Source organism: Monodelphis domestica, chromosome 7 (genome assembly GCF_027887165.1).
Source record: "Monodelphis domestica isolate mMonDom1 chromosome 7, mMonDom1.pri, whole genome shotgun sequence".
Taxonomy (NCBI): domain Eukaryota; kingdom Metazoa; phylum Chordata; class Mammalia; order Didelphimorphia; family Didelphidae; genus Monodelphis; species Monodelphis domestica.
The window spans coordinates 86,811,925-86,835,037 of NC_077233.1; the positions used below are offsets into that span (position 1 = coordinate 86,811,925).

At 43.6% G+C, this 23,113-nt stretch overlaps 1 protein-coding gene across 2 annotated transcripts in view; it reads right to left on the reverse strand.

Moving 5' to 3' along the window:
* The window catches only part of DNAH1 (dynein axonemal heavy chain 1), a 144,531-nt gene that overhangs the window by 53,122 nt on the left and 68,296 nt on the right, over positions 1 to 23,113 (reverse strand). For both annotated transcript variants that reach the window (XM_056804959.1, XM_001380306.4), the window contains exons 28-41: positions 22,278 to 22,391; positions 20,589 to 20,777; positions 18,416 to 18,521; positions 17,757 to 17,870; positions 17,377 to 17,526; positions 12,626 to 12,712; positions 12,262 to 12,448; positions 10,674 to 10,765; positions 9,207 to 9,361; positions 8,745 to 8,922; positions 7,698 to 7,892; positions 6,644 to 6,763; positions 884 to 1,042; positions 135 to 242 (exon numbers count right to left, since the gene is read on the reverse strand). In XM_056804959.1, the coding sequence (XP_056660937.1) occupies positions 135 to 242; positions 884 to 1,042; positions 6,644 to 6,763; positions 7,698 to 7,892; positions 8,745 to 8,922; positions 9,207 to 9,361; positions 10,674 to 10,765; positions 12,262 to 12,448; positions 12,626 to 12,712; positions 17,377 to 17,526; positions 17,757 to 17,870; positions 18,416 to 18,521; positions 20,589 to 20,777; positions 22,278 to 22,391 (1,954 nt within the window). The remainder of the gene's footprint in view (positions 1 to 134; positions 243 to 883; positions 1,043 to 6,643; positions 6,764 to 7,697; positions 7,893 to 8,744; positions 8,923 to 9,206; positions 9,362 to 10,673; positions 10,766 to 12,261; positions 12,449 to 12,625; positions 12,713 to 17,376; positions 17,527 to 17,756; positions 17,871 to 18,415; positions 18,522 to 20,588; positions 20,778 to 22,277; positions 22,392 to 23,113) is intronic.

Here is a 23,113-nt window from a genome sequence, read left to right on the forward strand (position 1 = left end):
GAGCACATATTTCCCTTGATGCCTCCTTCACTTCTACTCCTTGAGTGTTGGTTGGGTTTTTTTTTGTTTGTTTTGTTTTATTTTGTTTTTGCCCCTACATAGCCTCCCGCATCAAGAAGGAAACAAGCCATCACCTGTTTGTTTTCATCTTCTTCCTCTTCAGCATCATCTGGGCTACTGATGCCACAGTCATCTAGACGGTAATCAAACACCAAGCCATCTACTGGAAAGAGTAAGCCTATCTAGAGAAAAAAGGTGTGCACAGGACTTTAGCCCTTGGTTTCCTTCCTAGCCAACTGCCAGTGAGGGGGCAGGGAATTCCAACAGCACTGGGAAGAGCAATGCCCATGACTCAGGGTAGTGACCCGTATGGAGAAGGGGCAAGTCATCCCCACCAACTTCCGCCCAAACTGCCACCTCAGATACCCATGTTCCAGGCTAGGAAACCAACATCGTTCCCTCAACTGTCACCTCTCCTCAGGGCTCACAAAGACATCCCAGGAGCCTCGCCACCTCCCAACCCCAGACTCCTAGTTCTGCTTTGGGCTTGGGGGCAGACTATCAATTCCTGGGGAGAAAGCACTCAGTGTTCTTCCCATCCCCAATACCACCACTGATGATGGCCACAGACAGGCAAGTAAGCCCAATAGTCTCCACAGCCATTGTTCTTATGGAGATGGGACTTGGCAATTGCTTCTACCTAGGCTGTAGCCCCCATATCAGCAGCCATAGCTACTGTCCTTGGCCTGCCAAATGGCTTAGTATCAGAAACAGTTCTGGTTTTATCAGAGGGAATAAGATTAGAGAAGATATTTCATCATGTGTTTTCACCATGGCATCCAAAGTGACCTAAGTGTGTTTGGGGTAGGGCCACACTGCTCACCTCCTCCAAATCCATCTTTTGCCTGAGCCACAAACTGAAGGCTGCACGGCTTTGGGCATCTCCAGTGGCTCCCACACTCCATATCAGGGAGAAGATGAACCAAGGTTCCACTAGCTCTCCAACTCGAACCAGCTTCTCATGGGGAATTTTCTTGACACCCTAAGGAGCCAGGAAATGGGAGATGCTTAGTATGTAAGAGACAAACAGCTCAGGATGGCACCCCACATAGAGACCAGCATAAGATGTATATATACCCCTCATGTAACACATGCATAGCTCAAACTATGGTACTTTCATATGGTATGCATATGAAAGACAAAGTAAGGTAAAATCCTTGTCTCACTTTCCAGATTCAGATTTATTCTACAGCTAACTCACAATGTAACCTTGGAGCAATCCCTCCATCCTCTGTAAAATGATTATATTATCATTAAGATTCCTCTTCCTTCTGACACTCCAAGTAAAAATTCCAAGCCTGTATGTCCTACAAGTCATGGATATGAAATAACCATTTCCTAACCATGGCCAAAACTCATGAATAGAGAAAAAATAATCCCTAAAATGTGGGCATCTAAGTATACTCATATTTAGCTGAGAACGTAATCGGGAAGTTTATAAATGTTAAGCAAAAATTAAGGGACATACTGGCTAAAGAATGGCATGCCAAGGGAGGTATAAGTGTTTGAACTAAGTTGGGGGAGGGTTAAAAGGCAGAGACTGAAAAACTGGGCACCAGAAAGCAGGTTGATTGGGTCCTTGATTCAAGGAAGCAGAAACTGAGGAACTTTTAATAAGCACTGTGACTCCTTGAAAGGGAAATACTCAGAGGGACTCTAAATAGAGGGCTCATGGAATCCTGGGGTATGTCAAGATGAAGACCCCCAACAAAGGGGCTTGCCCTCAAGCTTGAGACCTAAAGATATCATACAGAAAGAACTGAACAACAGAAGACTCAACTGTTATGCTCAAGCCAATCCAGGTAACCAGACTGTATTTATAACAGAAGCATGAACCTGCAAGTGTTAAAAGTGCTTCTGATAAGACTTCTCATACAAGTCAGATATTTCTGCCTTCTTGCTATTCACATGAAATTTAAGAGAAATACTAAATGGGACAGTTGGGTGACTCAGTGGATTGGGAGCCAAGACTGGATACAGGAGGTACTGGGTTCAAATTTGACCTTAGACACTTTCTGGATGCATGACCCTGGGAAATCACTTAACCCCCATTGCCCAGCTCGTTCCACTCTTCTGCCTTGGAACTGATACTTAGTTTTGATTCTAAGACAGAAAGCAAGAAAAAGAAGAAAAAATAGTAAAGGAGAGAAAAGAAGAAGACATAGTCCCACTCAAATTGTTTTATCCTCAACCACTAAAAAAAAGACTATTGTCCATATGCAAAAGACACACACAAAAAAAACATTCTTTGAAATGGTAAATCTCCCATAATTTCTGCTTTGTTTTGAAATATGTAGATGTAATACATTATAAATATTATTGCCAACACTCTTTCCTGTCTGTTTTCATTTCAACTTTCTGCAGTGTGTTTTTTGAAATGTTTCAATGACCAAGAGAAAGGAATAGGAAAAAATAACTTGTGACAAATAAGTGCAGCCCAGCAAAAGGAATCTACACAGCAGCCACATCCATCCTATCTGTCAGGTAGTGGCTGGCAGGCTTAGTTATGAGTCCTCTGGAAATACGGCTGGTCACCATTGAGTATTGATCAGAACTAAGTCAACTAAAGCTGTTTTTCTTTCTGCTGTTGTCCTGGCACAAATCATTCTGCTCCTGTCATACTACATGGAATTTTCTAGTCATCTCTTCATTTCTTACAGTGCAATACCATTTCATTCCCTTCCTCTCTCTCTCTCTCTCTCTCTCTCTCTCTCTCTCTCTCTCTCTCTCTCTCTCTCTCTCTCTCTCTCTCTCTCTCTTTCTCTCTCTCTCGCTCTCCATATATATATATATATATATATATATATATATATATATATATATATATATATATATATATATATATATATATATATCAAGTTGTTCAGCCATTCCCCAAGTGTCCAAAAGGCAATGTAAGGCATCCTCTCAGGTTCTGAATCTTTTCTGTTCTCCCCTTCCCATCTTTCATCCTCCCTTTAGTATCCAGAAATTTATTCTGCTTGAGACCATTCCCTTCCAGGTGTTATCCTCCCTCCTTCCTCACTTGTTTCACTGTTTTGTTTGATGTAATTCTAAGCCAAACTATTTTTGTGCATATTCAACTTTCTTTGTGAGGCTGACATGATGCCCAATTCTCCCAACCCTTCCATAAAGTTTGTAATATTCATTTTATAAGCCCCAATTATGAGAAATAGCCAGTTCCTCCACCTTCCTTCCTTATTCTTGCCCTTCTCTTTCCTCTCTTAAAACCCTCAGAACAGAACCAATCTATCCCTGTTTTCCACTGTTTTACTTATTTAACTCCCTCAATTCCCCTTGAAGAAATTATGGTTCTGAACAGAAGTTTGTTTCTTCTCCTTCCTTCAACTCCCTTACAACTGCTTGAAAAAAAAATTATCTTTCCAGGTTTCTATGGCTTTATGTTTGCATTTGAGTTCTTATTCAGGTCTTTCCATCAGAAATGCTTGAAAATCCAATATTCCATCATAAGTCCATTTTTTCATCTCTAGGACAATGCTCAGTTCTACAGGTAAGTTATTCTTAGATTGTAAGCCTCTTTTGCCTCTTGGGATACTGTATTATAAGATCTCTCATTTACAGTAAAGCTGGCAGGTCTTGCATGGTTCTGACTGTGGTTCCTTGGCACTTGAACTCCTTTCTGGATGTTTGCAGCATTTTTTCTTTGATGTGGGAGCCCTGGATTTTGATTATAACATTCCTTGGATTTTGCCTTTTGAGGTTCTTTTCAGGAGGTTTTTGCTATATTCTTGAATTCATTTATTAATAGTTATTAAGACAATACATATGGAAAATTTCTGCTTCAAGTTAAGAGGTGGAAGTCCCATGGGGTTGTTACGGTGTGGAGGCAAAGCAGACAGAAATAATTTTTTTCCATGTTATTTTCAATGATAAAATGGGATCAGTTTCTGATGTTGAACCATCTGAAAGTTCCAAGGACACTTTCAATCTTTCTAGCTTTCCTTTGTCCTAAGGGGTAGTTTTCATTTATTGTTTTTATTAATTTTTAAATTTTTTTATTAATTCTCAAAATGTAGGATATAGGCTTCTTAGTCATAATTTTCAGGGAATCTGGTGATTCTTAAATTAGCTCTCCTTGATCTATTTTCCAGGCCAGTTATTTTTCATGTCTAATATTTCTTCCATTTTTTTCAATCTTAAGATTTTGTTCTTACATTTCTTCCTGACTCCTGGAGTCATTCATCTCTGTTTATCCTCTTCCAGTTTTCAGGGACTCCATTTCTTAGGTGGGTTTATCACTTTCTCTTCTAAGCTAACTTATTCTACTAATTCTATCTTTGAGAATTTTTATTTAATTGTGTAACCTTTGAATCATTTCTTCTAGGTATTGTCAAAAATCTATTGTTTCCTTTGAGTCTCTGCTGTTGGCTTCTGAGAATTAGATTTGCTCATTTTTTTGAGGTTGGTTGAATTTTTTGTTACCCTTTTTCTGGTTAGGATGGTGTGGAAGAGGCATGAAGGAAGAGAGGATTTACAAGACAAGACAAGCATGCAAGACAGAAAGCTGGGGACATCATCTGTCAATCAAGGTGAAGATTACAAATAGAATGTTCCCAGGAAAGTCATTTGGAGCCTGGTCAGAGGAGATGAACTGAGAGACTTTCTTCTCTGGGGTTTCTAACCAAGGTGGATACTTCCTTGGCTTCTGGTTGAAGGGGGGAAAAGCTGAGAACTGATCTCTGTCCCAGGCTGAAGGACCCTTGGGGAGCTTCTGGAGTTGGCTGAGAAGAAATTAACTTTTAATGGTGGCTTTGTGTAACTGGAAGAAGAAAGAAGATTTAATAGTTGTCCTCCATCTCCCTGACAGACTTTTATGTCACAGCTATGACAAGACTGACATTTCCCAAAACCCTCATAACCCTTCCTTGTAGATTAAGGACAAACCTCATCCCTCTCACCTCATTTTACCTCAATCTCCATCCTGTTGTTCCCAATAAACCCCCTTACTTGAGAAAGGAAGAGAAAAGAGTTTTCCCTCATAAATCTTATAGTCCACTCAGGGGGTAGGGGCAAAGCCAAAGGCTTCAAGAAGAGGGTGGTAAAGGGAGGGATTGAGGGAGGAGGAGGGTAGGAAATAATCTTGATCTATTAGCCATCAATAGTGATCAATAGGCAACCCCAGAGTACCCCCTCTAATAGCATCTCTCTATCTCTCAGAAGTGCCTCTATCTCCGTTATAACACAGGTTCCCCTAGCATCTCTCTAGTCACAAGCCAGAGTATCCATTTACTACAACCAGAAATAGTTTCACAGATTATCTCTTTATTACAATGGTCAATGTTGGTTGGCCTCACTTGGAGTCCCTTAGGTCCCTGTGCTGACCTCCCCTTCACTGGAAGAGGTTCTCTTGGATCTTTAAGGTTCTAAGTGCTGGCTCTTCAGGTCTCTGGAGTCTCTGGTCTGACTGTTAAGAATGATGGAGCCTCTGCATCTGGAATAAACTGATCTGAGGATTTGAGCACCTCCACTAGTCCCTGCCTTCACCCTTTCATTCTAAAGTTCCAAGTTTTCAGGGATTTCTGGAATTTAGAACTTTCTTATGGGAACTCTGTTTTTACTGCTTCTGAGACAAAGCCTTACAACCTATCTGTCAACCCATCTTGGGCCACACTGACACTCTGCTTAGGTGTATCCCTTTCCCATTGCTCATGTGTTTCTAGAGGATTTTTTTTTGTGTAGTTCTATGGTAGAAGTTACTTTTATTATAGTTTTTCATTGGATTTCTTGATTGTTATTTGGTATTCTGTGAATTTCAAGGCTTTTTTTTCCCAAATGCTTCCTATTCAGGAAGCCATTTTGGGAAGAAGTCTTGGCTCCTTAGAGGAGACAGCTTTAGTCCTTAAGTGGTGGGCAGGAAAAAGTTATCAGCAGAAGAGTGCATTGGGGTCACAGGAAATGTCACAACCTAAATAAAAGGATCTTGTAATGTGCCATTTGAATTTTCCCTCTTTCTCTAGAGAGATCTTTGTCTATCTGCCTCTCTTAAAAGTTTGAATTATCATATCAATTTTACCCTACTTTTATGCTCTGGACAACAAAGTAATTCTGTCTCTCTCCCTTCCTCAGGTCCCTCATTCTTCTATTCGAAGTTCCACTGTGACTGGTACCTATGAACCCCTATCTCTTCACAGATTAGGAGTAGGTCAGGATATGAGGTAACTACAAACTTAAGACAAATGACATTATCAAGCAGCTAGGTGACTCAGTGAACAGAGAGGCAGACCTGGAAACAGGAGGTCCTGGGTTCAAATCAGACTTTGAATACTTCCTGTGTGACCCTGGGCAAGTCATTTAACTTCCATTACCTAGCCCTTATCACTCTTCTGTCTTGGAACCAATACACAGTATTGATTCTAAGATGGAAGGTAAGTGTTAAAAAAGAAAAAGACAAAAGGCATTAACAAGACATTTAAAAAAATAAAGAAAGCTTATGTGATACTGTAATCTTATAACCTACATTTAACCCTTAGTAGACTGAGTATTGGATGGCTTCTATTTCTCCTTCTTTGTGGCCTAGGAGAGCTAAGCTGTGGAAGGGGAGGCCAGAAGCTAGTCTTCCTACCTCTTTGGGCACAAATGGACTAAAGAAGCAGTCCATGATCTTGAGGAGGCTCATGGTCAGGTTGCTGTTTGTGGAGGTAATCACTTCCTTTACTGATCCTCGGACAAACTCAATAGATTCCTGGAAAAGGGCAAGTTAAAAAGCCAGGCTGAGGTCTGTGCCTTGTACAAGGAACTAGAGCTTCTAGAATTTTCCAATTCTGTCTCCTTATAGCCCACCTTCTTTTCCCATGCCCATGAATGTCAAATCAAGTCAATTAGTCAACAAGCATTTAGTAAGTACTATGATAAATGCTGATGGATTCAAAGAAAGTCAAGAACATGGTCTTTGTTCTTAAGATATTCACCCTCTAGGGGGAGAGAACCCACCAAGAACACTGTATAAACAAAATCTATACCAGTGATGGTGACCTTTTTAGAAATGGAGTGCTGGACCCTGCCCAGACTGAATGCCATGTCCATTCCCCCTTGCCCTCCAACCCTCCTTAACCCAGACAGGGGAGGGAGGAAGTGCTCCCATTGGGCTGCTGAGCAGAGGAGGACAGGTAGAGTAAGGAATGTACTCAGGCGCATGAAGAGGGGTAGGAGAACAGCTCCACCCCAGTCCCTCTGGCTTTCTAGTAATGAGCTCTGGTGGACAATGGCAGGTATGCCCACAGAAAGGGCTCTGTGTGCCATAGGTTCACCATCACTGATCTATACAGTACAAATGGCAAGTGATCTCAGAGGGGAAGCACTAGTATTTGGGGGTCTAGAGAAATTTTTCCTGGGTGTGTGACCCTGGGCAAATCACTTAACCTATACTGCCTAGCCCTTACCGTCCTTCTGCCTTGGAATCAATACATGATATTCATTCTAAGACAGAAGATAAAGGTTTAAAAAAAGAAGTAGCCACTATGGAAGCTATAAGGTAGTGTGGGGGTTATGGAAACAGGAGAGAGTGTTATGTTTGAGGAATGCCAAGAAGGCCAATGTGGGCATCCTGTTTTTGGAGAGTGATGGGTGCTGTTCTAGGAGGTGCAGAGGCTGACCATATCTTGAGTGCCCTCACTTACCTCCAGAAACTTCTCGAACAGGCTCACATACTTATCCTTGAAAGGCATGAGGAGGCCGGGGATCTTCCTTAGCCAGCATTCAGTAAAGGGCATGATTCCTAGGATGCTGGGCTCCAGGTAAACCATGCCACATCGGGATACAGTGGCAGGAGAGGCAACCGCCAGATCCTGGACTTCAAACATCATGGTCATTGGCTGAAAACAACAAATTCAAAAAAGTCTTGACACAAGAGTTTTCCCTGAGACCTCCAAGCAACAATAAGGAGAGACTCTGTGCTCAGTGACAGAGAAAAGACAGAAATGAGAGCGGGTACAGTAAGAAGGAAGAAGCTGGCAGAAGACTACAGAAGAATCAGAAATGGAGGCAGGCACTGGCAGAACTAGGCCTGATTTGGAAGTTTATAGGATTTTGGAGACCTTAAGAGATAATATAGTCAAATCCAGCTTTCTCTCAGTTTATAGAAATGGAAGCCCCAAAAGGATAAGTGGATTATCTAAGAAGTAAAACTGGACTTCAAACTGAGGTCTTCTAACTTCAAATTGCACCAGGACCATTTCCCAATTGGGAGACCTGGCATCGATAAGATTTTCATGTTGGATACCTTTGGCCCCTGATCCTTAGCTTCCTCATCTGTGAAATGGGGATAATCTCGCCTATATACTCACTCACTCTGCTCTAGCTTTCAGAGCACTTTGCCATGAAGTCTAACAGGTTAAAGCCTGGAGACTGCTATAAATTAACTAGGAATATGAAGAGAGAACAGTCTTTTTGTGGTGACACCCAGGGGATGTTCTTGGCCAATACTGACTTAGAGCAACATCATGTACCTGCCTAGTCCTGCTGCGCTGCCCCAGGGGGCTCAGACAAACTAGATTACAGACAGGAAAGGAGTGAAGGAGAAAAGGAAACTACTCCTCAAAGAAAAGTGTCACTGGGACCCAGTGCTGCCCCAAGGCAAGAGTGTCTGTAAGCCTAAACTCAGAGCCCCTGGGCACAGGGGCTAACATGAGGGACTCCTCCCAGGATGACCTGGAAGACAAAGGCACCTCAGTAAGTTTGATGATCTCCCCAGAGCTGAGGCATAGCTTCTTGTTGTCATCCAGCACTGTGTTCATGTTCTCAATCCAAACAGCATCCACGGGACCATCAAACATATACCACTTCTTGTCTGTGTCTGAGGAAATGGCCCCAACCCGGATAAGGGAGGCAAAAATCCCATCAGTCCTGAAGGAAACAAGAGAGGATGGGAGGAGGGGTGGCAGGGGGAGGTGGTCAAGAAAGATGCAAGTGGGGAACCTCGGAGACTAGATGTTGTCTGTCGATGGAGGAGGAGCAGAAGAATTAGGAGGCCAGGTGGCAGACAGACCCAGCCAGGAACCGGGGGTCAGCTGCTCAGGACTACTACGAGGGGTTCTAGTCTGCTGAGAGGCATGAGTTCCAGAGAGAGCTCAAGTGCCCCTTTAAAGCTTCCCCAAACCCCAGGCAGGACCGAAGGGCCCAAACTTTACCATTCATGTGTTAGCAGGTCAAACTCCCCGTAAAGCTGGCCCATGGTGATGGACTTGGGGTTGAGAACAAAGTAGTGGACAGCTTCATACACACCACCACTGATGGAGGGCTGGCCTTTCAGGGAGGTCATTGCGGTTGCCAAGACCTTGTAACACTAGCAAGACAGAGAGACACAGGAAAGTCTGAGTCTCAAGAGGCAGCAGACACATGAGAAAAGATCTCTTCAGGCAACTTTAGGCAATTCTCTTTCTCAAGAGGCCTCCATTTCAGGAATTCCATGGGGCCTGGAACAACCTCCAGGAATTAATGAAGAGTGGAAGGAGCAGAACCAGGAGAACATTGTCCACAGAGACTGATACACTGTGGTACAACCGAATGTAATGACCTTCTCCATTAGTGGCAATGCAGTGATCCTGAACAACTTGGAGAAATCCAAGAGAAAAACCAGTATCTACATTCAGAGGAAACACTGTGGGAGTAAAAACACCAAAGAAAAACAACTGCTTGAATACATGGGTCGAAGGGATGTGGTTGGGGATGTAGACTCTAAATGAACATCCTAGTGCAAACAACAACATGGAAATAGGTTCTGATCAAGGACACAAGTAATACCCAATGAAATTGTGAGTTGGCTACCGGAAGGGTGGGGTGAGGGGAGGGAGGGAAATAATGTGATTATTGTAACCAAGGAATAATGTTCTAAATTGACTAAATAAACTAATTCAAATGGGGAAAGAAAAAAAAAAACAGTGCAGACCCAGAGGGGAAAAAAAAGAGGCCTCCATTTCCCCCATCAAGAGAGAGACAGAAAATCCCTGAAGGTCCTTTGTGTACCCTGATCCTGACTCTGAAGAGCCAGGGTGGCATTGAGGCCTGGGAGGCTGCCAATCTGTGTCTAGAGAGATGTCCAGGGGCACTCTCACCCCCTCCCCCAGAAAGGTGTCCCTCTCCACCGTTCAGGTCCCAAGGCTGACTTCCTGAACCCACACATGGCCACCTGCTACTACTTTCTCTGGACCTTCACCAGCTCTGGTCTTTTCAGAACTTCCTTATCTGAGGTAGTGCCAAGGTGTGCTTGCTAGTAAGCCCATTTTGGCAGGACATTGAGGACTCATTAGGTCCTTTCTGTCTGTAAGGGAGAAGTAAGCACCAGTCCAACTACGATGGCTCCTTCCTCTTGCCATCCTTTGAGACCAAAGGTTTTCATCTTGCTCTCTGGTGGTAGGTCAAAAGTACCCACAAATATGAAAGATGCTAGAATCTCTGAGCCCTTGTTTCTAGCTCCTTGGTCATTCCAGGACAACAGGAGATGGTTGTTGTCCCTTTCTGAAGACAGAGCTGCCATCCGTGATCAGGAGGTATGCCCAGGACAGAGGAACGGGAACAGATTCTCTCTTCTTGCTCTCCCCAGCTCTCAACCCAACCCAGGAGGCTGTAGCCTACTTTGGTCATGAGACCATTCTTACCTTGGTCTTCCCCGAGCCTGCAGGCCCTACAAGCATGAGGCCGTGGCGTACCACAGTGGTCTCATACAGTTGGATACACTTGGTTAGAAAGCCTGTAAGAAGAAGACGAGGGTCAGCTGGATTTGGATTTGGATATGGAATCAAAAGATCTGGCTTGGATTCCTTGGGTATGACTCTGAACAACCTATTATTTTTAACAAGATTGGACTAGATCAAATCTAAGGCCTCTGAGACCTCTAAATTTGTGATCTTATGTCAGAGTTGACTTGCCACTATTGCATATATATAGGCTAAGTAGTATACAGAAGTGGAAGCCACTCCAAAAAAAAAAGATGATTATTTGTAAATGTAAAGGACTGGAAACAAATTAAATATCCAAGAATTGGTAAATGGTGTAAAAAATAGACTCGAATACAGGACTACAATCCCCATGAGCCTTTGCTCCACTTCCCCAGAATGCCTTGTAATCTCACCTGGGCCGAGATCGAGAAGGTATTTAAGCGGATTCAAAGGCTGTTGAAGGGGTCTTGGCTTTTTTTGGACTTCCGTTTTGGAGCAGAGGCGTCTCTTCCATGATGTGAGGTTATTTTGTCTAGGCCTCTGGCCTAGGCACATGTTTCTTACTTGTATATTTTTAATCCTTAACTTTAATAAACCTCTAAAAAATATAATACTCCTTGCAGAGAGAAACTAATTTCTACCTGCCTCAGTCTCCCCATCTCCCCTAAATTTTAATCTTTACAATGGTGAGATGAACCCTGCTAATACCAATTTAAAATGCTCTGTACTGGGTCTCCCTCTAGAATATCTTGCTTGGTGATCTCATCAGCTTGCAGGTACTATTCTCTCATTTCTAAACAGACAATTTCCAGATCTGTCCTAATCAGATATGTTTTGCATGACTATAATACCTTTAACAAATTGTTTACCTTCTCAACAAGGGGGAAGGGAAAGATGTAGAGAATTTGGAACTCAAAATTAAAAAAAAATGTTATGGGGCAGCTGGATAGGTCAGTGAATAGAGAACTAAGTCTAAAGATGGGAGGTCAAATCTGGCCTCAGACAGTTCCTAGCTGTATGACCCTGGGCAAGTCACTTAACTCTAATTGCCTTGGAAACAACTTTTTTTCATTTTTAAAATTTAATTAATTTAGAATATGTTCCCATGGTTACAGGAACCCATACTTAGTATTAATTCTAAGACAGAAGCCATGGGTTTAAACAGAAGTGTTTAAAAATTATTTTTACATGTAGTTGGAAAAAATAAACTATTTTTAAAAAGAAAAAAAAACTTGGACTAAATATGCTTAATCAAATAAACCAAACCAGATCTATCCTAATCTGCTTCCTGAGCTCTAGGCCTGAATCACAAACTAACCTCCCCTCCTTGGACTTCTCTCTCTTGTGTTTTTCTCTACTGCTTGGTACACAATAACACATAATGCCATTTACAATGTCCAATAGGAGGACCATTCTTCCATGAACACTGCCAGAGGTGTAGGGCTGGGGGGCACAGAGACATGGTTGTTTCCCCCTCCACTGCCTAAGAATGGCTTCTGGGAAGCAGGCCTTCTGCCTTCACACTCACCATCCACATCTTTTAGACTGTCTTGCAAGCAGGCCTGGCGGATAGCTTGGTCCAGGATACCATACTCTATCTTCTCCTCCTTAATGTTAGGGAACAAGTCAGATACGATGCCTGCAAAGAGCTTGAGGTCATCCTGCAGGAACTTGGGCACATTCACATCCCGAATGGCCTGGAGGCAGATCAGTTCCTACAAAGATACAGGAACAGATTTCTTCTGGGAGTCACTTCCCCTCCAGACCCCTCGACCTCAAGGCCTAGGTCTGCTCTTTGACTTTCTCTTGGGCCATCTTCCCAGAGGAATACTTCCAAATGGAAGAGAGCTGGGAGGGTGTTGGGGGATGCACCCCAAATCACTGGCACTTACTTCATTCATAGTTGGGTTCTCCCGTTTCAAATTGCCAGCTGCAGAGATAACAGTCTTCACGGCTCTCATCCCAAAGTCATAATGATCCTGTTACCACCAAGGAGAAGGAACCATGTTGAACCTTGAAGATGACTTATAGTCATTGAAAAACAAGCAGCTAACAGACTTTATCTTAGCACCACAGATCATCAAATCTAACCCCTCTCTTTCCCAAGGTCTGAATCCTATCTGCCACTTAGGAAATGGGCGACCTTGGCCAAGTCATTTCCCTCCCTGAGTATCTAATTCCTCATATGTAAAATAAGCAGAGGAGTAATTGTGTGACCTGACTTACATGTTCTAACAGTCAGAGGAGACAAACTTCAGGTCTAATGAGGAATTCCCACCCATCTTTAAAGCCCAATTGAAATACCTCTTTCTCTAGGAAGCCTTTCCTGCTCTCAGCCTTCACGCAATATTTTGCAAGAGTGCTTTTATTCACTTATGTGATATGTATGAATATTATTTGAGTTTTCTGTCTAATCCATTCATGTGTCTTATTCCTAAACTGTGATCTCCATGAGGACAGGGACCATGTTTTATCAAAACTTTGTGTTTCCCCCAGTGCTCTGCACACAGTAGGTTCTTTTTTCAATTATTTATTTATTTATAACATTTTTCCATGGTTACATGATTCATGATCTTTCCCACCCCTCTTCCCTCCCTTCTCCCAGAACTGACAAGCAATTCTACTGGGTTATACATTTCACACAGTAGGTTCTTCATAAATGTTTGTTGAATTGGAATTTTCTTTTTCTTTTCTTTTTTTTCCCCACTTTTAATGGTCTGGTATTTGGCCTAGCTCAGAAATTCCCAGAGAAGTCCACTTGGAGAACTGCCTCCATTTATTAGAAAAAGGTCCCAGTCCTTTTGTCTATTACTCTGATGGTGTCACAAGGCATAGCTAGGTAGAACCAGACCTAGACTCCATAATGACCTCAGAGGAAGTGAGGAAGGAACCCAAGTTCAAATAGGGGTTTGGGGATCACTAGGCTCAGGATTCCTGTAGATACAGGAAAATTATCTTTCTATAGTACACTCAGTAAGTGGTCTTAATTCAACTTTGACTAAAATTCACATGGACAATGGATATAGTTTTCAGAAAAAGAAATGCAAGGGATTTATAATCATGTGGGAAATGTTTCAGATTACTCATAATTTTAAAAAATGCAAAGAAAAATAATCCTGAGGTTTCATCTAATACTATCTAATTGTCAAAGATGATTTTTAAAAAATGGAAACAATCAGTGTTGTGGGGGGAGGAGGGAGAAAAGGATGCATGAAGAGACTGTTGATAGAGCTTTGAATGAGTCCAAGTATTTCTTAAAACACTTTGGAGAGGGGTCAGCTGGGTAGCTCAGTGGATTGAGAGCCAGACCTAGAGACGGGAGGTCCTAGGTTCAAATCTGGCCTCAGCCACTTCCCAGCTGTGTGACCCTGGGCAAGTCACTTGACCCCCATTGCCTAGCCCTTACCACTCTTCTGCCTTGAAGCCAATACACAGTATTGACTCCAAGACGGAAGGTAAGGGTTTATTTAAAAAAAAAAAAACACTTTGGAGGGGGCAGCTGGGTAGCTCAGTGGATTGAGAGCCAGATCTAGAGACAGGAGGTCATGGGTTCAAATCTGGGCTCACACACTTCCCAGCTGTGTGACCCTAGGCAAGTCACTTAACTCCCATTGCCTAGCCCTTACCATTCTTCTGCCTTGGAACCATACACACTATTGATTCTAAGATGGAAGGTGAGGGTTTCTAATAAATAAATAAATAAAAATAAACTCTTTGAAATGATGCCTTAAGTCATTTAACTTTTCATACCCTTGGACCCACTGCTGGGAATATAACCCAAGGAAACAGAAAACTAAACCAAAAGTCCCATATAAAACAAATATCCATAAAAATGCTCTCTGCAGTAGCAAAAATTTAGAAGCAAAGTAAGTAGGTGCCCATTGATGGGGGAAGGGCTGACAATTTTTGGTCTATGAATGTGATAGAATACTGGTGCATCATAAGAATAATGGCAAATGATGAAAAGGTAAGAAAAAATTAAGAAGACTTGAATGAAGAAAAGAGAACCAAGAGAACAATATGCACAGTGATTAAAATAATGTAAACATAAGAAGCCAAAATTAAAAGGTGGTTAGACTCTTCAGGGTAGGTGCAAGAAACAATCTTGGTTCCCAGGAAAAGAAAATAAAACACCCATCTTTTCTCTCAGGATGAAGGTGAAGGATGACAAGGGCAGGATATTGCATACACTATCAGACTTGGGTGCTTTGTCAGCTTTGTTCATTGTTTTTCTTTCTTATAAAGAAGAGTTCAGAGCAACAGGGTTTCAGAAGAGAGGGGCAGAATATATCAGGAAATAACTGTGATTTTTACCTTCTGCTTTAGAATCACTACTGTGTATTGGTTCTGTGAAGATTAAATTTAATTCTCCCCTTATTATAACAATGAAGGTACTTGGCCCTTCCCTGATTGTGAAGATTTAAATTGTAACATGTCTATTTTTAGATTTTAATCCTCGTAACTTAAAAGTTAAGTATAGAGACCTGCCTATTTTTAGATTCAATCACTAAAGGTGTAAACACCCCATTTCACACATTAAGTGGGAGATGTGAATCTTAAAATTCTCAGACCCTACTTCATAAGATTTGGTTAGGACCATTCCCCATTTTAAACAATGAAGTAACTTAGATCAGGAATGTGAGACCTCTACTTAGATCAGGAATGTGAGACCTCTACTCCACCCCTACTTAAGCATGCTTTAGGGGAAGAAACTCTTTGCTGAACAATGAAAAATACTTAAACCCATACTTATAGTAAGGCAAAAGTTCTTAAGCTGTGCCTATTTTTAGATTTAATACAAAAGGGTGCTAAGTACCTATAAAGGTCAGGCAACTTGTAAATTTACAAGGAGCAAAGAGGTGAGAACTTACTCAGAGGTTTTTTCAGGTGTGAACTTAATCAAAAGTTTAGGTCTACTCAGGTGTGAATTAAGAATGGTCTGTCCTTTGGAAAAACGTCTACTGTGATTGGTAGATGTGAGAACTTAGGGGGGGTGACATAGGAGAAAATTCCCTTTAAAAGGAGGTCAAAAAGGAGGTCTCGAGAGATTCAGCTGGGAAAAGCTGAATTGGAGGAGGCAGCTGGTGTCTCTCTTAACACTAGAATCTTGCTTGGACAAATCTTGTGGTGAGTGGATAAAAGACTGACTGATATCTCTTAGGGTTTTCAGCCTAGGCTGGCTCATGCTAGCCTAGGCTAGTCTAGCCCTTTTTCTCATTATTTCCTTTCTCTCTCTCTCTCTCTTTCATTAATTCCTCATTTGTATTAATTAAAATCTCTATAAACACAGCTGACTTGGGTATATTTAATATTTGGGAAATTTTCCCTGGCGACCACCTTATATTTGATTTAAAACAAGACACTGCTGATTTTCTGCAGTCATAATTTAAGCCAACCACTCTTTTATCTGTAACAGTTTATGACTCCCACTATTTTAATCATCACAGAGGTCTGTGACCCACGTGTGAAATAGTGAATAATGAATCAGGATCGACTAACCACCTTCTGGGCAGTCCAAAAAACAAAGTGTCAACTGTGATTGGAGACGTGGAATTGGGGGAAGGCACAGGAAGTGACCCAAGAGAAAATGTCTTTAAAAAGTGGAATTCAACTGGGAACTGGGATTTTTGGAGTGGAACCTCCTATAAGAGGAAGTTCTGCTAACCTTCTGCTGGAGGCTACTGGCTGTTCATTTTTGGAAGTGGAGACTGGTGGAATTCTTCATGCTTTTGAGTTGAGGCTGAAGAGGGGCAGTGACTGGACTGACACATGAGTGAAAAAATTGACTCGTAACTGCTGGATTGTCTGAAAAACTATCCTCAGAAAAGACCTACTCTTAAGAGAAACTTCCCAGGTTCTTGGTCCTTGGCTTTGCCAAGGCTGGTTGAAACTAACGTTCCCTGCCCTGGCACCAGAAGCAAATTACTTAGTGTTTAGGCTTGATATCTTACCATATCCTCTCTCTGATTTCCTGCTTCACTCTTTCTACAGTTCGTAATGAAATTGTAAATAAAATCTCTTTGCAATTAATTTTCCCGGTGACCATACTCTTAAAACATAAAATCCAACCCTTTAAAAAATAACCCCTCCCCCCCCTTACAGTTCCAAGGCAGAAGAATGATAAGGGTTAGGCAATGGGGGTTAAGTGACTTTCCCAGTGTCACACAGCTGGCAGTGTCTGTGGCCAGATTTGAACCCAGGACCTCCCCTCTCTGGGCCTGATTCTCCATCCACTGAGCCACCAGCAGCCCCCTCCAGTTTTTAAAAAATGGAAAAAAAGAAAAAAGAGGAAGAGGCAGAAGCAGAAGCAGAGATATATCAAGTGGGCATTCAAACACAGTCTGATCACTGAGTCAAAGTCAGTCCGATTTCCTTTTGTATAAGCTGAATTGAGAAGTGAGACTCTGTACATATAACGTACATACCTGCATAGGAAACAGTGCATTTTTGTATTTTGCACCTATGCCTGAGGTTTATTTTGCAGAAGAAAATACACTCTGGAAGAGAGGACCAGGTACTGCCTTTTGGAAGGGCCTCCCTGCTCGTCCTCAGCTCTGCAGAAGAGCCTGCTCCAGCACTGGCTCTGGTCTCCTCTTGGGGAAGAACCATCCTGGAACTAGGGGCAGGGAAGGGAGGCACTTGCCTGAGAGCTAAGCTGCTCCGAGGACAGCTTGAACGTCGTGGTGATCTTCTTGGCCAGGACTTTGGCATCGCTGAACCCAAAGGAGTAGAGGGAGATCTCTGCAATCATGGTGTAGTCTGGAACCATCATGGCTACCGGTCGGAAGAGAGCCTGAGGAAGCCCAGAGCGGAGCCGTGCTGGTCACTGACCTTCCCTCCTGTCCAGCAGGGCTCACCGCACAAGGAACCTCAAACAAATGAGCCCCGATCCACAACATTTATTAAGCACCATCCCCCTGGGGCCACAGAGCACCACAGAGGGCACTCTCATGGAGGAGGAGAAGGTGGCATTTGAGTGGAGAACAGAGCACAGACTAGAGCCCAGGCCCCGGTGCTACTGACCTTCAAGTTGTCGGGTAACTCGGTGCGTCCAGCATAGCCTGGGTTCATGGTGATGAACACGGCACACGAGGGAACAAGTGGAATTTCAACTCCTTCAAACATAAACCGATCGACCTGCAAAGAGGCCATGGTGCTGGAATGGGGGGGGGGGGGGACTTCAGAGAAGCCTACTAGCCTCCCCAGGACTGACCTGGCAAGTGACCTCCCCTGGGCCTCCCACTTTCTATGGGACAGCCTCTTCTTAAGAGCCCAAGAGTCATTGAGCAACGTCAATACTTCTAGGCTAATAGAGAAGCTCCCATGCCACAGAGGTCCAAATCTAGGAGCCATTTTAAGCAGGAATCTGTCTAAGGATCAGCTGCTGCTCGGCCTCTCTGGCTGTGCCCCCCCTCTGGACACAGGAGGAGCTCAACAAGTGTCTGTAGGATGAGTAAATGAACTAACACCAGATTTCCTGTTTAAAAGCTTTTTAGGGACATTTTCATTGGAGAAGAGAGAGAGTATGTCAGTGACTGGGAGAAGAGCACTGCACTGGGGTCTTTATAAATACAGGAGCTTCTCATAGCCCCTAAAGACAAGAGATCTCAACACGTCCACACAGCGGGACCTTGTTGAAGAACAGCAAAGGATTCCAGGCAGCCTCACCACTCCCTACTTACTCTCTGTTGTTGAGCCTTCTGGATGGTTGTGATCTGCTGAGCCACCACAGACAGCACCTCCACATCAATTCGGTTAAATTCATCAAAGCAAGCCCAAGCCCCGGAGCTAGCAGAAAGCAAGCCTGGTAAGTGAGCAACATCTCTCCCTAGAGTCCCCGCGCTCTGCCCCCACCGGAGGCTAAGCCCTGCATGCAAGGACTAGCCTCCCTCCTACCTGGGTGATTCTGTTCAAAGGGAGGCCCATAACGCCCGAGTCCACAAGGATCTGGGCCCAGTGATGTGCCCCACATCACTGTCCTAGGCCTTGGACACAGTGGGCACCCTTCTGCCCTCTGTAGCATCCACACATCGGTCTGTACAGAATAGGCGCCCAATCTAGTTACTGATTTATCTGCGACTCCCGCTGCTAACTATCCAGCATGGGCTCCAATGCCAAACCTCCAAGGATAACAGAAAATCTTTCTTTTCTGCAATGAGATTTCCCTAGCAAGTCTCTGAAAATCCTCTCCAAAACCAATCTCCAAGTTTAAGGACCCAAACCTGCTCAAGTCTCCCAACTTCCCTCTTCATCTTCTGAGTACCACCATTCTCTCCATCACCCAAATGGGCACTCCGACTTCTCTTTGACTCTACCTCCCCACAACCACAAACTGGCCACCAATTCTTCCTCTTAATATCATCCATCTTTCTCTCCACTCACTCAGGTCCTTATTGACTTTCTCTTTAGACAGAGGGAAAAAAAGAAATGTTTACAACTGGGAGCAAGAAATGAGAAAGAGATCTTAGGACATTGGCAAGAGCTGGGAAGGAAAGAGCCCAGGAAGTTACCTGCCTAGTAACTTCCTCTTTTAAATTAATTATTCTTGCTTACTATGTGCTACTTAAGCCATTCTTCCCTGGTCCAGGAGCCCCAGTACAGAAAATACGTGAGTAATCTAATACACTTTTCTTTAAAAAAAAGAAAAGAAAAGAAAAAACAAGCAAACAAAAAATTCTTACTTTCTGTCTTAGAATCGATACTGTGTATTGGTTCCAAGGCAGAAGAGTGGTAAGGGCTAGGCAATAGGGATTAAGTGATTTGCCCAGGGTCACACGGCTAGGCCAGATCTGAATCCAGGACCTCCCATCTCTAGCCCTGGCTCTCAGTCCACCAAACTACCTGGCTGCTCCTCTCATACTCTTTTCTGCCCCCTGGTCTCTCTCATCAGCAGCACCATCTCTGTCTGCACAAAGACATGACCCAAAGCACTCATCTCTCCCCTTCTTCTCATGGTGGGGAATGAGGCCTAAGCCACAGGAAGATCCTGTGCCAAGGGTTAAAGATAGGAGAAGCAGAAGCTTCTGTGTGGACCCAAGCAGAACAGATGAATGACTCTGGGCTCTCTACCTCCCATAGCCCAGTGGAGGCCTGTGGAGGGCAGGGGCAGGACTGGCCTTCTGGAAGGCATTCACCCAGGGAACAAGAGTCTCGGTTGTCCTATCCTCCCCTCCAGTGATGGGGCACGTGCCCTCTCTGCTTGTGGGGAGAGCCTGGGGTTGAGTGTAGGGAGAGCACTCCAAACTCTCTAAGCTCAGCAGGGGCCCTTTCTCTGGGACGATGTTCTGGCTTTCACTTCTGTAACAGCCTCCTAACTTGTTTCCTTGCTCTCTCCTATCCAACTCAACCTTCACAAGACTTTCCGAGGTTCAGTCATTTCAGTCCTGTGATCCTAGAAACATTTGCCAATTCCTTCTCCAGCTCATTTTACAGATGAGGAAACTGAGGCAACAGAGTTAAGCCACCTGCCCAAGGTCATACAGCTAGGCAGTATTTGAGACCATTTTTTAACTCAGCACTTCCTAACTCCTGGCATCCTATATACTGGGCCACCTAGCTGCACCCCATTCCCTCCAAAGGATGCCCATTTCACTTTTGAACAGACTCATCATTAGGGTGTTTTTTTCTTATCCGTTTGTGTCTGCAATTCCCCCCCCCCGCCTTTGGCATTTTTGGAAGCCTCCCTTCCACTCTGCCTCCCCTTCCTTTGACCACTGCCCCTTCCTTTGACCACTGCGGTATCTCTCTCACTAGCTGCTGTTGCTGGCTCCCCATTTCTGGGACAGAAATGCTCAGCCTCCTCAGCCAAAGTCCCATGTGGCTGCTCCCTGACTCCTTCCCCCAAACAGGGCTCACCTGGCAAGACCTTTGAAGAACTTGCCCATGGCCATGAAGTCAAGCTGGTCAGAGCAGTTGAACACTACTGTCTGGATGGCCAAGGCTTTCCCCAGATCCTTGGTTGTTTCTGTCTTCCCAGTCCCTGCCGGGCCAGCAGGAGCCCCCCCAAACTTGAGGTGCAAGGCCCCTGTGAGAGTCAGATAACACCTATGGGAAGAAGAGAGACAAGAAGTGATCCTACTTGATGTGGATAGAGAACTTTGACATGTGCAGGGTACGCTGGTCCCTTTTCTCATCTGAGGCTCATAACCACCCTGGGAAGAAATGCAACAAGTGTTGTCCTCTCCATTTTACGGAGGAGAAAAAAGGTTCAGAATGGATAAGCAGTTGATCTAGGGCCACAGACCGAGCAGGAGCAATCAGACTCAGAGGAATGCATTTAGGCAGGGCCGGCTTTTCCCTTCTAGGGCTCTGGGTGATTTACAGCCGTCTTTCTTACTCCTTGGAGTCTTTCCCTAAAGGGACACCATCTCTTTCAGAAGCTGTCTAGCCCAGCTCCTTCCTGGCTAGTGCAAGGCTAAAGCTAAATCACAGAGCCCACTCTAGCTGAGTCCTCAGAGACCTTCTGACCCAACTCTATCACAATAAGGATGGGAAACCAAGGTCCAGGAAAGATAAGATACCTAACATCTTGGAATCATCGTCTCTTCAGGTTGGGAGGGAGGACATCTACTGTCAATCAATTTATGGTGCTCAGTGAAGGTGGCAACGACATGGGCAATGCTAAATAGTAGTCAAGGCTAGACAGCAAGTCCCAGCCTGGCATCATGAGGCTAGAATTAAAACTCTCATGTCGGGGCAGCTGGGTGGCTCAGTGGATAAAGAGCCAGGCTTGGCGATGGGAGGTCCTGGGTTCAGATCTGACCTCAGACACTTCCTAGCTGGGCAACCTCTACTGCCTAGCCCTTACCTCTCCTTCCTTGGAACCTATTTTTAATATTGATTCTAAAACATAAGGTAAGGATTTAAAAAAAAAAAAACCTCTCATGTCTGTGAGACCCCTGAGTGCATACACTGAGATCACTCTCTTTGTCTAGTTTGACCCCCAGTCTTATTATCTGATACCAAACCCTTGAGGCTTGAAATTGAAATCACCACCACCAGATTCTTGAACACGTCTGTGGATTTCTAGTTTGGATCACTGTCTCATGCCAATTGAATTGTCTGCCTAATTTCTGATCTTTTCTTGATACATCAAGTTCCTGACTTCAACCTGAGCTGGAACTTTTCTGCTTCTCCCTTTTCCCTGTTCCCCAAGCTGGAAAGAATTCAAACATCATGACAGATCCTATTAGTCAGGGGCTTCACTAGATCTGGCTGAATTCAGATCATGGCATGTCCTATCTAAGCCACTCTATAGGATAAAGGTTGCCAATGAGTCAGTTTTCAGCAAGCTGAATGTGAGAATATCCAGATTCACATGAAATAACCTGGGTAGTGATTATCTGCTTTTAAAACTTGGTCCTTCCAAACTCTTCTGATATATTCAAGATAAGATCTGATTTATAGGGAAAAAAAATATATATATATATGTATATAATTGGTGGCACTGCTGAGGGCCCAATAAGAGAGCTGGCAAAAACTGGTTGGTTATTGCCTGGGAAGATTTGGGGAAGATGACATAGAGTCAACAAATGCCTTCTTTACCTGTCTGTGAGGGGGGTGATCACCAGGCGCCCACTATTACCCAGGTACTCATAGCCATAGATGAATTCAGCATTGACTGCACGGATATACAGGTCATCCTTGGTCCAGTAGTACCTAGAGATTTAGAAGAACCACAGGTTGATGGGGGCAGAAAAAGGGCATCATGGGGGGAGGAACAAGGGTGAGAATATCACCAACTGATCTGACTTTTGAGGGTCCACAATTGAGATAGTATGCTGGGATGAGCAAGTCAAATAACATATTCTACAACTTTCCTCAACTTTTATGCAATCTGGGAGTACAAAGTGGGGCTAATTTACATTTTGGAGGGTTGTTTGCATCACTATGTTTCTAGTAGTGACTGGTAGAACTCTAAAGATATCCAGAGTAGGGTTCTATTGTCTCTGACTCCCTGCCTTAATCCTTCTTATTCCTCTGAGGATCCGTCCCCCACTCCTCCTGTTCCTCCTCCTCTCCTGCTCTAGCTTGGGTCCATTTAGGCTACCATGATCATCCTTTGTTGTCACAGAGAGTCCTAGGGGCTTCAAACTGCACCAGTAAGATAGCAATACCTGCCAGTCATCACAGTCCCCCAAATACTTGGGACTGGCACAAATTTTGGTATATCAATGGAATAGAAAACCATTTGCCCATAACCAATGGAAGGGAGACAAAGACAAAGAAATATGGCAAGATTTCAATGAATGGTGCAAGACACAAAGTAGAATGACAAGAACAACTCTTACACTGATTATAACTAAACAAAAAGTCACAGGTTTATATTTCTAAAAAGGAAAAGACAAGGATGAAGATAGAATGCCTCTGCTGATAAAATA